This window comes from Labeo rohita, chromosome 16 (genome assembly GCF_022985175.1).
Source record: "Labeo rohita strain BAU-BD-2019 chromosome 16, IGBB_LRoh.1.0, whole genome shotgun sequence".
In the NCBI taxonomy this organism is placed as follows: domain Eukaryota; kingdom Metazoa; phylum Chordata; class Actinopteri; order Cypriniformes; family Cyprinidae; genus Labeo; species Labeo rohita.
Genome location: NC_066884.1, coordinates 17,333,825 through 17,350,950, shown reverse-complemented (window position 1 = coordinate 17,350,950; position 17,126 = coordinate 17,333,825). Strand labels below are relative to the sequence as shown.

General features: G+C 35.5%; 2 protein-coding genes and 3 non-coding genes across 6 annotated transcripts; 2 read left to right on the top strand and 3 right to left on the bottom strand.

Moving 5' to 3' along the window:
• Positions 1 to 102: 102 nt before the first annotated feature.
• Positions 103 to 175, bottom strand: trnat-ugu (transfer RNA threonine (anticodon UGU)). Its single transcript has one exon. It is a non-coding gene; the product is annotated as a tRNA-Thr (tRNA).
• Positions 120 to 6,330, top strand: LOC127178042 (uncharacterized). The gene is made up of 2 exons (XM_051130671.1): positions 120 to 213; positions 5,296 to 6,330. Exon 2 carries the CDS (start codon positions 5,338 to 5,340, stop codon positions 6,211 to 6,213), a length of 876 nt encoding a protein of 291 aa, XP_050986628.1. The 5' UTR covers positions 120 to 213; positions 5,296 to 5,337; the 3' UTR covers positions 6,214 to 6,330.
• Positions 1,659 to 1,731, bottom strand: trnat-ugu (transfer RNA threonine (anticodon UGU)). The gene has a single exon. It is a non-coding gene; the product is annotated as a tRNA-Thr (tRNA).
• trnat-ugu (transfer RNA threonine (anticodon UGU)) lies at positions 2,421 to 2,493 on the bottom strand. Its single transcript has one exon. It is a non-coding gene; the product is annotated as a tRNA-Thr (tRNA).
• On the top strand, positions 4,109 to 16,111 carry si:ch211-197h24.8 (uncharacterized). 2 transcript variants are annotated; one of them, XM_051130670.1, is made up of 2 exons: positions 4,109 to 4,157; positions 14,994 to 16,111. In XM_051130670.1, exon 2 carries the CDS (start codon positions 15,065 to 15,067, stop codon positions 15,938 to 15,940), a length of 876 nt encoding a protein of 291 aa, XP_050986627.1. In that variant the 5' UTR covers positions 4,109 to 4,157; positions 14,994 to 15,064; the 3' UTR covers positions 15,941 to 16,111. The 2 variants fall into 2 exon arrangements, with proteins under 2 accessions (XP_050986627.1, XP_050986626.1); XM_051130669.1 differs by lacking the exon at positions 4,109 to 4,157 and adding an exon at positions 13,339 to 13,416.
• The last annotated feature ends 1,015 nt before the right edge of the window (positions 16,112 to 17,126 follow it).

The following is a 17,126-nucleotide window of genomic DNA, read 5'->3' as shown; positions in this document are numbered from 1 at the left end:
ATGGCACGTAAGTGTTCCTTTTGTCAGTTCTGTGTACATAGTTTTCCTTGAAGACATGTATGTTTGCAAATTCTTTTTGATACTTGTTCAAAATTAATTTATAGGCCCCAGCGAGAATTGAACTCGCGACCCCTGGTTTACAAGACCAGTGCTCTAACCACTGAGCTATGGAGCCTCACCTGCTCTTGTACCATCCTTATTACCATATGAAAGGTATTGACAATCTTTGTGCTTCTGTAAGGGGTGTGTCTGGCATACCAGAAGTGAGCACTAGTCAGGACAGTCATGTATACGTCACAGACATCAAGTCAGTCATATCTCAAGAGGAGCAAGTTATGACATTTTGATTAAAGATTACAAAGTCAAAAAAAAAGTTATTCTAATATGCTGGTTTGGTGCTCAAGAAACTTGGTGCTCAAGAAACATTTCTTCTTATTATCAACACTGAAAACAGCCGTGCTGCTTAATATTTGGTTTTACATCTTCTACACCATCTAACCAGATTGGAAAATAATTAGTTATCTAATTGAGAGACTTGCTATATTTGCCCTTTTTTAGGATGGCTGAATATCTGTGATGTTTCTTAACTTTCAGTTTTTGTTTACTCAGAGTTGAACACTTCATATCAGAGCTGGGGCCTGTTTCATAAAACAACTTTACCAAATTAGTCAGGCTTATTTCAGTTAGTCTGACTTATTGTCAGTTAATTTGGTTCCATAAAGCAAATTTACCATAGCTCAAGCTCAGGCACTCTGGCAATTTATGCTGGGAAACTTACCAGGGGTGTGTTTCCCAAAACCATCATTAGCTAACTATGGTCATTAATTTCATTGAACTCTATGCCATGAACAAACTTCCAACTGCAGTCTGAAGGTCTGGCTAAGCTAGACTAAGGAAAGGCTAACTGTTAGGCTAAGCAAGGGTCAAACTCACAACCCCTGGTTTACAAGACCAGTGCTCTAACCACTGAACTACAGAGCCAGACCTGTTCTAAGGCTGTCCTTATTACCATATGAAAAACCCTGTGTAGGACTTCAAAGGGTGTGTCTGACATTTCCCTGTAGCTTTGATTGTTTAAAGTTTAGGAGGAATGACAGGTGATTCATCTGTCACAAATAGCATTCTTCTATCTGTGTAACTCCATTGGTTATCCAATCCTAGCACATTATAATTGTGCTATACAGATTATAATAGAAAAAAAACAGCTGTGATTTTTTTTCCATGGCAATGTTTTCATTTTTTTCCTATATGCTTGTTTTTTATATATACTTTTTTAAACTAAATGGATATTTATGAAGTAAAAGTTTTAAGTAATAATGTGCCTTTACCATATATTAGATTTCACCTATATATTTCCTAATAAGAGAAGACTACACACACAGATGTAAATCAGAGCGATGAAAAAAAAAAATCTGTCCCAAAAAGTTTTGGCCTATTATGGTCAATTTCAAATTATTAATATTTTTTATATAATTTTATATATTTTAATATAATCACACTTAGTGTGAAATTATGCATATAGTCTGAAGTCTTTGGTGACTTTTGCAGTGATGAACAATTATCATATCTATTTGAGTGATTCTCTTTTATTGACAACCATTTACGTCTGTAAATTTGTGTTTTGGTAGTGGCTCAAAAGCATCCTTTAGGTAGTAATCAGGCCCCAGCGAGGATCGAACTCACGACCCCTGGTTTACAAGACCAGTGCTCTAACCACTGAGCTATGGAGCCTTACCTGTTCTAGTGGTGTCCTTATTACCATATGAAAGGTACATATGAAAAACCCTGTGTAGGACTTCGAAGGGTTTGTCTAACATTTCCCTGTAGCTTTGATTGTTTAAACTTTAAAGTTTAGGAGGAATGGCAAATGACTAATCTTTCACAAATTACATCCTTTTATCTGCGTAACGCTATTGCTCATCCAATCCTAGCACATTATAATTGTGCTATACAGATTATAATAGAAAAAAAAACAGACATGATTGGTTTTTTTCACGGCAGTGTTTTAATTTTTTCCTAAATGCTTGTTTTTTATATATATATACTTTTTGGATATTTATAAATGGATATTTAAGAAGTGAAAGTTTTAAGTAATAATGTGCCTTTTCCATATAGTAGATTTCACCTACATATTTCCTATAAGAGAAAACTACACACACAGATGTAAATCAGAGCAATGAAAAAAAAAATCTATCCCAAACAGTTTTGGCCTATTATGGTTAATTTCCTATTTCCAAATTATTCATGTTTTTTTTATATATATCACACACTTAGTGTGAAATTATGCATATGAAGACCTTAATGACTTTGGCAGTGATGAACCATTATCAGATCTATCTGAGTGATATGCTGCTATTGACAACCATTTATGTCTGTAAATGTTTTGGTAGTGGTTCAAAAGTGTCCCTCGGGTATTAATCAGGCCCCAGCGAGGATCGAACTCGCGACCCCTGGTTTACAAGACCAGTGCTCTAACCACTGAGCTATGGAGCCTTACCTGTTCTAGATCTGTCCTTATTATCATATGAACAGAGTCTGGCAGTCTGTGTGTCTCTGTAAGGGGTGTGTCTATCTGTTGACTTACTGTTGTTTACACTATGCAAACTATGCTGTTGTGTGTCAAAAGGTCACTAGTAGTAAGTCAAGTTTAAGTCACAAGTTTCTTTGCTTGTAAGTCACAAATGTCTTTGCTTGGCTGAAACCATTATTGGTTTTTGTGTCTTTTTTTTTTTTAGATGGGCCAAGACCTTCATAATTTAAAGTACATTTGACCAAACGGGTGACTGCTTGTGATGAATAGCATGCTTTTCAGTCGTACAATATATTATGACTGAATATTATATTTAGCATATGTTATATATTATCTTAATATGGGGGGGGCGGTGTTGTTGTTGTCAGTTGTCACCACCGCCTCTTCTGCCAAGAGGTGGCGACAACTGCCCGTTTAAAAAAACGTTTGTTCATTCATTCATTCATTCAGGAGATTCCAATAGTCAAACACTGACTCCTTCATTGAATTTTTTTGTTTAATTTTGTTTAAATGAATATATGTTTTTAAAAGACTTAAGCAATGGACATTTTGTGAGAACCACTAGTAAATTACAAAATTTTGTTTAGTTTTCTAATCTTTTTTTCTCCAGAATCGGGAGAGAATCATGGTCTCCAATTTATTAAAAACAACTGAGATTCTCAGTTTATCCAGAATTGTGAAGCTCTTGTTTAAATGTTGTTTATTACTGCATATAATTCATTAAAATGGAAGCTCAATTTACATTACATGACTATTTACAAGCTCTGTAATTGATGCTATAAATGCTTGGAAATGATATTTAACATTTTTTAAGTGTATTTCTTATTCAGTAATTTTATATAACACAATTCATAGCCTTTAAATTCTGTCAATATTATTAGATCCCTTTGAAGCTGCATTTAAACTACATTTTGGAAGTTCAAAATCGGGACACCAATAAAGTCCATTATATGGAGAAAAATCCTGAAATGCTTTCCTCAAAAACCATAATTTCTTCACAGCTGAAGACAGAAAGACATGAACATCTTGGATGACAAGTGGATGAGTAATTTTTTTGTAAATTGTTGTTCTGAAAGTGGACTTCTCTGTACTTTTTGGTAAGAAAGTCAAAAACACATTCTACTATATCAAACTTCTAAAGTTTGGACTCTCATATTTAAGGCATGATGACCTTCTAGGTCATGGACAGATGCCTTCGGGTCTGCCACACTCTTAGAAAAAAAGGTTCTTTACTCAACTCCAAAGAACTCTTTATGCCAAAAAGGTTCTATGTAAGGAGAAAAAAAGATTATTTTAAAAAGATCTTTCTTTCTTTCTTTAAAAAACACTCTACTGTATGGTGCAGGCATAATAAATATAAGAATGGAAGTGAGCTAAATACAACTGAAATCACTCTTCATTAACTTTAAACTCTCGAGATTGGAGGAACCAGAGCATGTCTGCTATAAATGACAACCAACTAATTAACCACTCATTTTCTTCATTCAGGCATAGGGCTTTTATTTTGAAGTTTATTTTGAATCTGCTAGTTTCATAAGGGCTCTTCAAGAAACTCTTTTGACTCCTCATAGTTTGCACTGACTCCGATTGACTGCACAAGACACGGTGACAGGATAACAGCAAGTTGGTGAGTAAATAATCATTTGTTATTTTATAAATAATTATTGCTATTTCTTTTATTTTAATCATCACCATTTTTACTACAGAGGAGAAAAGTTCACTTAATTTAAGATGGTAGATCTAGTAATTGCCATAAATTATTTAAACTCAATAGCCAGAAGAAAAAAAGAAAAGAAATATACTATTCTGTCGAACTTCCTGAGCACCGACACCAAATACAGTTATATTATCATTATTATTCATTTTATTTATTTACTTATGAGGATGTTTAGTAATGTAGGCTAATAATTAACGTTACCAAAGCAGCATTTTTAATTGATAATAAACTAACGTTTATTATGACGTAAAATAACCTGTTCCTTCTTGAAATAACGTAATCTTTTAGTGTAAATCTAATAATACGTTTTAGCTGAGATGAAGTATTTTAACCCACATTACTGAATGTTAATTTGGTTGTTAGCTACAAATAGGAAAATTTTTGGCAACTTCCTGAGCACCGACACCAAATATATTTATATTATCATTATTATTCAAAATTTTTTAATTAATATTTAATTTTAAATTAATATTTAAATTTTTAAGGGGGCACAAATCACGTTGGGGGTGGGGGGCTCTGTGGTGTTTGTGGTTAATGCAATCTGTGATCGCGTGCAGAAGGGAAAGCGTGCAGTGGTTATTGTATGCGCGCTATTTTTTCAATCTTCACTTTCGAAAGCACAACTTCAGCAAGGAGGGGAGAGGTTGTAAAAGGGGGCACATTGACTCGGGGTGGCAAGGACCACAAATGAACCCCCCCCTGGAACAATGTAGAAATGTAGAACAATCTTTTGTGTGTAATTTCACTTTTTCGGTTTTATTATGATTAACATGGCACAGTAGGGGAGCGCGGGGGAAAACCTAACCTAACCTTTTGAAGATATCACTGAATATTTCTTTTACCAGAGTAAAAGGTCATTTCTGGCTGAAGTAAATTTTTTATATTTATTTTTTTCTATTATTTTTATGATATTATTTATTACGCTTATTACGTTGCAACACTGCGTTACAGTGTGTTATTAATGGATTTTAATAAGAAACCGCAAGAAACAGGTGGATAAAGACTAACAATCAATGATTAATGTTCAGAAATTTGTATTTCATTTCAGAAGTGACTTCATCTCATAAACAGCGTTTCTCAACCTGAAAGGATGTTACGTATAAATGACAGAGGACATGAAGAACTATACTATAGTGGGAGTCACCTGTGGCTTAACCAGCTCAAAAGCAAGCAAATACAGAATGCCTATCTGTATAAAAAAATCCCACAATACCCTAAGGAGGTGGAATTCAGAGTGACAAAACTTCGGCATAACACTAACTTTAAAGGACTCCTTGGCATTTGGAATTCTCAGGGATTTACAAAGCCGATACCCAGCGACTCAGCAAAACACGATCTGGTATGGTGGAGCCCAGACATTTCCAAAAAGGACATTACTTCGGCTGAGAAGCAATACTTGGATACCCAACAGTGTTATGCAGAAAAACCTTTCCTGCACAGGTTCACCACTTCCCCAGCCTTTCTGTCATCCTCTCGCATGGGGAACTTCCGTTTCAGCATGCCGATCGATAAGCTGATGTGTAGCTTTCAACAACAGTTCTGTCCAGACCAGAAGCCCGACATTCGCACCTTTGAGACTGTGGTCTATAAGCAGGAAGTGATGCATTCTATTGTGGTTCACGCGCCTCATGCACGTAACCTGTTTTCTGAGTATCCCCTTCTCGAGGATACCCAGGATCCAGCGTGTGTGTTCCATGAAGACACCATTATCTGGCGTCCACAGGCAATCTGTAAAACACATCGTTTCAGGCTGTCTCGTGACATGAAAGCTATTCCGATACCTGTAAAAGCCAGAAAAGAGTACATGTGGGATAACATCGCAGTGGCATTCCATGTTCCACATGGACAAATCTTCCACTTTAATGAGGAAATTCTGTTTGAGAGTCTCAGACTCTGTGAGGGAGCTTATCCAAAACTTAACACAGAAAAGTTTGTGAAGTGTGAGTTTGGCCCTATCAGGCCTTAAAGAAAATATGAGCATCCGTTACTTGAAGCTGGCACAGAAAATAAAAGTGATCAGAAAGTTTTTGTAATCACACATGTGGGCAAAATATATATATATTTTTTTTACCTGTACTTTTTTTTAATTGTCCATGCTGCATTAATAAAGCATTAATGCTGAAAAAACAATTCTGGCCTCTGACCTGTTTTACATGAATGGTGGCTTTTGATGGAAAGAGAGATGCAGAATTTATTGTTTATCATTTTTGCCTTGCTTCCACTGAATACCTCTTTGTTTAGCTCATTCATCTCACAACAGCACTAAAGCACAAACCTTGAACCATGCTACATTTTGTAGACTACTGCTTAATGAAGAAATGTAGTGATTTTCTTTACTTTCTTTATCCCTTGTGTTACCTTTTGGACATTTTTATCCATTTCAAATAAAAAAAATATATATTGCCAGCTGCATAAATTTTGGCACATGTGTGTATTTTTATTGGAATTTTACTACTTCTCCTCTTTAATAAATCTATTTTGCACTAGATACAAAAAAATAGCTCCTCTCAGGACCTTATAGACAAAAATGAAACCCATTAAAACTGCTATTTTTAATCACAGTGCCATTTAGTTGTAAAATGATGCAATTTTTGTTAACAGACTTTCATTCTGTTGGCAAGGCTTCAAAATTAAATTTTGTACCATTTTTTACCAGATGGTGCCATTTTTTCAGATTTGGCAAATACTCGCTTTATTCTTGTTTTCTCCTTCTGCATATTATAGAGCCAGCTGGATAAATAATGCCGCTATAATTGTGTGGGTGTGTTGGTATGGATGTCAGAGTGTGGTTTGTATGTGTGTCATAACAAAAATAGTGTGTGTGCTTGTAATATCTGAGAGAGAAAACTCCACTGCAAATCACAAATCCAACCACTGTGTGCACCACCGGAGTTTTCCTGGCATCTAATGCAGAAAATTTGGTATTGTGCCCAAACAAAATCTTTCTGAAAGCTCATTTGTTGAGATATCAACCTCAAATTTGGAACACAACTTGTTTAGATTCATGGCTTTGCTTTTCTAGCAAGTTTAGACATATTTCAACATATTTAATAAAATATATATTTTATATAAAATTTTGTTCATAAAGCATTTTCATAAACCTAAACCTCTATAACTTGGTTTCACTTTTTAAACTTTTTCTACTTCAACAATAATCTCCCATGGGTCTTCTTTAAAATGAGACCAAACTTAAGTCCGTGCTCCGTAGCTTCAAATTTTTATGACAGTTTTTTGACATGGACATTTTTGTCCACTAAGGACCAATGTGTAACTTTTTTTATTGACTAAGTCACTAAAAGTTGCCCAAAAATGCTTATATCATGTTTGGTACCATTATGAATGTTCTGGTGTAATTGGAAAGATGGTCTCATTCCCATGTAAGTATAGACAAGAATAAAGGTCTCAAACTATAGAGAATTCTGTTCTGGTTCTGCTGATGGAGGATGTGACCCTGCTAAGGTCTCTGGCAAATGTTATTTTCTTACCCCAGATTAGATGTGACCCTTCAGGTCACACAAAATTACCTAGTAAAAGTTTGTATTGCTTTGAATTTATGGTTCTCTGTTTTGATTGAGCTGTTCAAAGAGAACTGGCAAACTGCTCAAGGAAGCATCTGTAAACAACTTGCCAAAGCATCTCTCTATTGCCTGTATCCTGACCTTTTGACTTAAAACTTTACTCTCAAAATATAGTCTGTGTTTCATGCTGATCAGTTGTGTAACCAATTTCAATGAATTTAGATGTTTTCATTTTGATTGACATGTATAATTTTGTCTGGTAAATAAATGTTAAGCTTAATTTATTCTGGATTCTTCTGAAATCATTATTTGTAGAAGTGGTGTGGTGTTATATAACTTCCACACATGACACAACCAACACTATTATTTGCTGTTTAAATTATAAAACACAATTTAAACATAATAAATCACTTGAGGATTGTGCTACTGATCTGTGGGTTCATTTTCACACTTTTATGAAGCTGAGTAGGAATGTCCTTTATTCTTTTTGAAGCATGCTTCGTCATGATAATACATGCCTGTTGGATGGGGACCTTTGGGGACTCCAGAAGTCATTTAACTGAATAGCTTTGGTCTTTCACTTTCTTTTCACCAGAAAATGTACTTTTATTTGCCTATACAGATGAAAACAAAATGTTAGTAATTGCTGGAATTCCCCACATGTGAAGTGCAGACAAGAGTTGGCCTTATTATTGGATATCATTGCAACAGAATTATTAATGACTTGTTAGAACAGCAACATTAGAGACGTGAAATGCTGCCTTTAAGTCTGCCTGATCATTTGTTTCCTCATTTTATTGTCAGGCCTTTATTTACAGTAATGCAATGTATAGACAGTTGCAATCAAAATAATTCGACCCCCTTGACCTGCAAGACATTTTGCTGCAGAGAACAATTCTATTGCAGCATTAAAACGGCATTAAAAAAGTATTAAAACAAATGTGGTAAAACATGCTTAAAATGTTTATTGGAAAACATAAAAAAAATTATGTGACACAAAAAGGGAAAGTATTACTTTTAATAAAAATTTACTTCTGGAAACCCACCACATATATATAATAAGAATGTACAGTGACAATTTTCTGGGACAATTTTACATTTTCTACTGTAATGCTATGCAAATACTGATTACATCCATTCAGGGGCGAATCTAGAAAATAATTTTTAGGGTGGCAAAGGGGTGGCATGGGGTCTATGAGGGGTGGCAACACCAAAGCCCCCATGCATAGTTTTAGGGGATTTATAGTCTGACATAAACAGCTGTGTTCACAAATATTGCATTACCATTAGGTAATCATCTATACTGTTTAAAATGAAAAATAAATAACATTTCAATATCCATCACGGCACCAAGTTAATACAAAACAGAAAAAACTTCAATAGGTTATAAATATTTCTGAGCTTCTATCACTAAAGAAGACATGCAGTTCTATTAGGCCACTTAGATGGGATAAATCACATTTTAGTACAAGTTTAAGAGCAACAAAAACATTTGAATTTCCTAACATTAGAAAGAAATACAATAATATCAAATCACTGAAACTGGATCAGTTTTGAAAACAATGTTTGATTTTATTAACAGAGGTGGGAATGTCTGTAATCATCCACAACACACATCAAACATGTACTCTAGCAACACCCCAGCAACTGCATAGCAAGAGCCTAGCAACCACCCAGAATATTCTAGCAGCCAACTAGCAACACTTTAGCAAACATCTAGAACACCTGACCAAACTATTTATGTTTTTAAACAAGACTTTAAGACATGCCAGCATAAATTTGTCTTTCAAAATTTTCAATCTAGAATATCACAAGTGTTCTTAAGACTTTCCTACCAATGAACACTCATGAGATCAATAACACTATTACAAAAAACAGATACAGATGTATAAATCCGCAATTAACTTTTGGGAAAAATAGATTTTCATTTTACCACTGTAAAGTAATCTTGCAGCAGATAAAAAGCACAAAAATGTTCAAATACCAAAGAATTGTATATGAACTTGGTAGGCCACAATACCACAATACAGTCCAGAAAAAAAAAAAAAAAAAAATAAGTTAGCATCCTTAGCACATTTGGTCAAATTTCATTACAGTATACAGCACTATAGTAGTTTCTTGGTCTATCTCAGTCATTTCTCAGTTCTGCAAAAATGCAGTACACATATAGGCCTACTGTATATATAAAAAAATGGTTACAAATCAAAATTTGACAGTCACACGTTTGAACCTGTACATTTACTGTACATATAGAGTAGTGAAATTTCCATAATCTGATGTGCTGGTACTGTGTACTGTAAATGTACTGTATGTGTAAGTATAAATTCACGTGTTGATTCGTTCATTTCTCTCCTCTCTCCGTTTTTAGGATGCACAGATTCTGATTGGTGTCTAATGTTTAACATAGTTTAACTCATTGTTAAACTTTTTGAGAAATGTGTCTTTGTTTTGAGAGCTGAATGAATGGTTCGGGAAAATTTGCCAACTAAAATAAAATCAGTTATATTGTTAACAATCGAGAAAACTGCAATAGACCTACGACTAGATTCTTACCTCTGCTATAAGTTTCCGTGATCGGCATCTTCTTATTGATTTCATGTTTATGTTTCGTCAGATTTGGCATAAAGGCCTATGATGAAATTGGAGCGAGCGGTCGGAGAATCGGATCACCAAAGAATTACGCGATGAATCTCAGACATATCTGGATTAGATTTCTCAAAGGACGAGTTAGCCGAGAAGCAGTAATTATTATCTGATTTACGAACAAATGTAAAAACAGTTCGTTAATGAACTGGACCGCGCTTTGTGTTTTTGACTTAAAAAAAAACGGTTCATTAGAGTCATTTGTTAATGAAGCCGACTACACTGGGCCATCGTGAACAGTTTACTGAAAGACGTGTTTTTGCCTTTATTATTTAGCCTTAAGTGTCATCGCTGCTGCTGAAAAGTGGCATATGAATGCACATGCAAGCGAGATAAAGCGCGTCATTTTTATGAGCGTGAAGAGAATCCACCTGTGACAAAGGACATTTGTGCCTGAGCATTTTGATGCCCACCGCATTACAATAATGCGTTCTAGACATTTGTCATTAAAATAATGCCATAGAAACCCCCTCTAACGAACTATTAAAATAAGAAGAAAGTCGCGTCTGATTTTTTTTTTTTTTATAATTATTATTGGTTAAAGTGAATGGAGAATGTCGTGTTTTTCCGTGTGCGCTCAACCATTTCCGTCGGTGGTCCTATCCCTTGATGAGGTCCGCAAATCCTTTGAGCAGAAACTATGCCGCAAAAAGGTTAAATAAAAAGTTTTCTTAAAAAGATAAAAGAACGCATGGATGTTTTCTTAATATAATCATTATAAACCAACAGACTAATGAAAATGAGGGGCATTTTCTCAATATGCGACGTGCGGGACAAGGGGTGAAAATGCTGTGCGGTACAATGCGAAACGTGACAGGTGGTCACCCTAATCTCAGGTGATTGCTGTGTCTAATGTCCGCATTCACCCCTCATCACTTCGTTCTGGCATAATCTGGAAATGGCAGGATACGCAATAGAATATATCTTCGATAAGTAAACATGTCAGCTTTTCTAAAAACGAAGGGGGCTATCTAAAAAAAATGAGGAGAGGGGAAAACATGAGTTAGTCAAATCCATATCTAGGTTATTTTACTAAAGCTGATGATGGTGTGAAAGTTGTGGAAAACCAAGTGGACATGGACATGGCACATGGAGCAGATAAAAACACAGCTTCATCGTTCCCACAGATTTAAGTTTAGTTTCATTGTAAACTTACTGGATGTATAGCCTATTGCTTTTTGTGTTTGAACGTATATTCGCTTATGGGTTGAGAGATAACCTGGTTGAAATATGTAAATCGTTTTGCGCGTCATGATGTAGGCTAATCCTTTTATTTAAATGCATATTAAGCGTTATGGTTTAAAACAAATTTAACCGTTCAAGGACATTAAGCAGCAAGGCAGAATTAATTTTGGCAAATACGCGCGTAAAGGTGATTTCAGCTTGATTCATACAGCGCTCACCTGCTCGTGACTAAACTGCCTGTCTGCTCATCAACGCAGTCATTTGTGTCTTAAAAATGAACGTAGTGTAAGGTAAAGCATGTGTAGTAGTAGGCAATACGAGATCTTGTCATTATATGAAGAGATTTTAAAGGGACAGTTGCTGTCATGATGTACTCACCCTCAAGTTGCTCTAAACCTGTATGAATATCTGTGTTCTCCTCAACATTTCTGGTCCCCACTGACTCCAATAGTGTTTTTTTTTTTCATACTATGAAGGGAGGTCCAGCAACTGTTTGTTTACCAGTATTGTTTCAACTATATTTTTTGCGTTAAACAGCCGAAGAAAACTCATACAGGTTTAGAATAACAACAGAATTTGTGTGAACTGTTTCTCTAAAGCAGCCTAGATGCTGTTAACATTTGTGTCAAACATTAGAAATAAATCACTCACTGTCCTTGACTGAATCACTAAATTAATTTTTTTCCCGTTTTATTGTAAGTCGTGACTGTTTACTTGTCTTCAGTAAGCTTGTTTTTATTAGGATAGTTTTTTTTAAATGAAATTTTAATGCAAAGAAATCAATAGGATAAAAATCCTGTATATATATATATATATATATATATATAATGTGTATATATATAATATATATATATATATATATATCATTATTGTGACGGGGGGCCCTGCAGTAAGTCATAGCCCCGGGGCCCAGTGAGGTCTTAATACGGCCCTGCCCTTGTGGTATGTAAAAGCACGTGAAGTCGGTATAGTTGCCCGTGTAGAGTCGTAAATGATCGGTGTGGTGTAGTGAGTTGTGTGTGGTGGTGGGGTGTGACATGGTGATTGACAAAAGGAGGTCGGGGTGGTCATTCTCACTAACCCAAATAAGCTTTAATGGTTTATAACAACCCCACCCGGCCCACCCCACCTCAGTTCAAGCAGCATTTGAATATTGTGGCAAAAAATGAAAATGACTCACCGCTTAAGGGACAAACCCACTCAATTTGTCTTTTCTAAAGTTTTATTCTTCATAAAGAAGGTCAGACAGTCATACAGAAACACAAGTTGCTGTTGAGTGCGACGAAGAAGGGAGGGTTTCCTCCACCTTTATATCTCTTCCCTAGCCTTCAAGATTACATCTCTCAACAGCTGTACTTTTCCACACATGGTAAGAAAGTCAAAAACATTCTACTATATTAAATTTCTAAAGCTCAGACCTTCATATTTACGGCCATGATGACCTTCTAGGTCATGTACAGATGCCTTGGGGTCTGCCAGTTGTTCCCCTGAGCCCACACTCTTAGAATAAAGGTTCATTGGGGTTCTATATGAAACCTACTGTATGGTGCAGGCATAATAAATATAAGAATGGAAGTGAGCTAAATACAACTGAAATCACTCTTCATTAACTTTAAACTATCAAGATTGGAGGAACCAGAGCATGTTTGCTATAAATGATAACCAATTAATTAACCACTACTTTTTTCTTGATTCATGCATAAGGCTTTTATTTTGAAGTTACATCTGCTAGTTCTATAACGGCTCTTCTCTCTTGACTCGTCACAGTTTGCACTGACTCCGATTGACTGCACAGGACACGGTGACAGGATAACAGCAAGTTGGTGAGTGAATAATCATTTGTTATTTTATAAATAATTATTTCTATTTCTTTTATTTTAATCATCACCATATTCACTTAATTTAAGATGGTAGATCGAGTAATTGCCATAATTTATTTAAGCTCAATAGCCAGAAGAAAAAAAAGAAAAGAAATATACTATTCTGTCGATTCTGTCATTCGGCTGTTAGACATAATTATTAGTACGTACGACGTAATACACAATTCCTTATTTGTTATTAGAAGAAGAAAAAAAATATATAATTAAATTATTTTGGAAGTATAGAGTTGTCTAAAATGTACAAAAAAAGGATGTGGTCAAGCTGCTATTAGAAATGCTTTTAAAATATTTTAGTGAAACTTTTGTTCATTTGTTTTTCTTGCTTTGGACATGTTAGTCTGTTAGTCTGTCTAACTTAGAAATGCCCACAGTTTCGATTTCCAGACAAACCAGACACTACCAGCTGTGTTACCCACGATAAACTAACGTTTATTATGACGTAAAATAACCTGATCCTTCTTGAAATAACGTAATCTCTTAGTGTAAATCTAATAATACGTTTTAGCTGAGATAAAGTATTTTAACCCACATCACTGAATGTTTGGTTGTTGGCTACAAATAGGAAAATTTTTTGGCAACTTCCTGAGCACCGACACCAAATACATTTATATTATCATTATTATTCATTTTATTTGTTTATTTATTTATTAGTGTATATATGAGGATGTTTAGTAATGTAGACTAATATTTAACTTTACCAAAGCAGCATTTACCTCATGTAAGAACATCCTGTAATTAGCTGATCACACGCAAACTGAGTTAGGTAAAAATATTAAGCTATTTCCAGTGGGCTACGATATTTGTATTTGCGGCAGGTAGGGATGCTAGAATGCTTATAAAAAAAATAAAAAATAAAACGAACGACTTAGGGATCGGTTACTTTCCAGCCTTTAACTGCACATTTATTGAGGCATGTGATTTAAGCAGATTTCTTGTGGGTACTCGATCGACGTGACTTGTAAAAGTCCAGTGAAGATTAATAACAAATAAGTGACTAGGACTGTTTTGACAGCATGTGAAGACTCGCTAGTAGACGTGCTAAATATCACAAACGTACAAAGGCTATAAAATGTTGCCGAAGAATATCTCTAGAGAACATGCTTGAATTTTATAATTCAGATCTCAGTGTTGGTCTGTTCCAATTTTTTTTTTTCATGGTTGACATAAAAGTATCGCCGTGAGTATCCGCCTTATTTTCTGGTAACAGCAAGCGCAGCCATTGAATTTTAATATGTCTGGTTTCCGGTCTGGGACAACTCGTTTTGCTGCTTGGTATTGCAAACTGATGTGTCTTACCATATTGTTTTAATGTATTATCTTAATTATGAACACACAAACAGTTTTACCGTTTACTGCACGTTATTATTCTTCTCGTTATGTCCCAATGGCGGCTTATGAACCGGAAGTCTCACACATGACCAGAAATAAGCTTACTTCTGCTCTGATAAATAAGGTGGATATTTGTTGAAAATATTGCATATAATGCTAACACGACAAAATATACATTTGTATTCTTACAGTGCAACACGTCATTACACTCCCATTTCAGAAGTGACTTCATCTCATAAACAGCTTTTCTCAACCTGAAAGGATGATACGTACCAATGACAGAGGATGTAGCGAACTATACTATAAAGGGAGACACCTGCAGCTTAACCAGCTCAAAAGCATGCGAATACGGAATGAATATCTGTATAAAACAATCCCAGAATACCCAGAGGAGGTGGATTTCCAAATGACAAAACTTCGGCACAACACTAACCTCCAAGGATTCCTTGGCATCTGGGATTCTGAGGGATTTAAAAAGCCGAAACGCAGCAAGTCAGCAGAACGCGATCTGGTATGGTGGAGCCCAGACATTTCCAAAGATGACGTTACTTCGGCTGAGCAGCAATACTTGGATACCAAACAGTGTGATGCAGAAAAACCTTTCCTGCACAAGTTCACCACTTCCCCAGCCTTTCTGTCATCCTCTCGCATGGGGAACTTCCGTTTCAGCATGTCAATCCATGAGTTGATGCGTAGCTTTCAACAACAGTTCTGTCCAGGGCAAGAACCAGACATTCGCACTTTTGAGACTGTGGTCTATAAGCAGGAAGTGATGCATTCTATTGTGGTTCATGCGCCTCGTGCACGTAACCTGTTCTCTAAGTATCCCCTTCTCGAGGATACCCAGGAACCAGCGTGTAAGTTCCATGAAAACACCATTATCTGGCGTCCACAGGCAATCTGTAAAACACATCGTTTCAGGCTGTCTCGTAACATGAAAGCTATTCGAATAACTGTAAAAGCCAGAGAAGAGTACATGTGGGATAACATCGGAGTGGCATTCCATGTTCCACATGGACAAATCTTCCACTTTAACAAGAAAATTCTGTTTAATAGTCTCATACTCTGTGAGGGAACTCATCCAAAACTTAACACAGAAGAGTTTGTGAAGTGTGAGTTTGGCCCTATCAGGCCTTAAAGTAAATATGAGCATCCATTACTTGAAGCTGGCACAGAAAATAAAAGTGATCAGAAAGTTTTTGTAATCACACATGTGAGGGAAATATTTGTTTTTTACCTGTTTGTTTTACTATTTTAAGAATATAATTGTCCATGCTGCATTAATAAAGCACTGATGCTGAAAAAACAATTCTGGCCTCTGATCTGTTTTACATGAATGGTGGCTTTTGATGAAAAGGGAAATGCAGAATTTATTATTCTTTATCAGTTTTGCCTTGCTCCCACTGAATACCTCTTTGTTTAGCTCATTCATCTCACAAAAGCACAGGCATGGAGCACCATGGGATGTTTCCAAAGCACAAAGCATAAGCCTTGAACCATCCACATTTTGTAGACTACTGCTTAATGAAGAAATGTTGTATGATTTTCTTTACTTTCTTTATCCCTTGTGCAACCTTTTGGACATTTTTGTCCATTTCAGTTTTGTATTTTTATTGGAATTGTACTATTTTACCCCTTTAATAAATCTAGTTTGCACTAGGTACAAAAAAAAGTTCCTCTCAGGACCTTAAGGACAAAAATGTCCCCATTGAAACCCATTAAAACTGCTATTTTTAATCACAGTGCCATTTAGCTATAAAATTATGCAATTTTTTTTATAGATTTTTATTCTGTTGGCAAGGCTTTAAAATTAAATTTTGTACCATTTTTTACCAGATGATGCCATTTTTTCAGATTTGGCCAATAAAGCAAATACTCGCTTTATTCCTGTTTTCTGCTTCTGCATATTATAGAGCCAACTGGATAAATAATGCAGCTATAATTGTGTGGGTGTGTTGGTGAGATTGTGGTTTGTATGCGTGTCGTAACAAAACTAGTGTGCGTGCTTATAATCAGTGTTGGGGAGTAACTAGTTACATGTAACAGAATTCCGTAATTTAATTACAAAATAAATGTAATGTAATGTGAGAAAAAATGTGTAATTAAATTACAGTTACTTTTGAAAAATGCCAGTGATTACAAAGGGAATTACATCAGAATTTTTTTCACACACCCACCCCCTACTTACAGATTTAATTGACTTCTTTCATAAATTGCACTGACTGCTCTAAAATGAGACACCAATGTTTCAGCAGTTTAGGACACAGAATAGGACACATGCTTATTCGATAACTGTTTTATTTCCTATTTGGGTTTATGCCTAA

Bases quoted from the DNA above. Each gene is read 5' to 3' on its own strand.
- si:ch211-197h24.8 (XM_051130670.1), top strand. From the start codon at position 15,065: ATGATACGTACCAATGACAGAGGATGTAGCGAACTATACTATAAAGGG.
- LOC127178042 (XM_051130671.1), top strand. From the start codon at position 5,338: ATGTTACGTATAAATGACAGAGGACATGAAGAACTATACTATAGTGGG.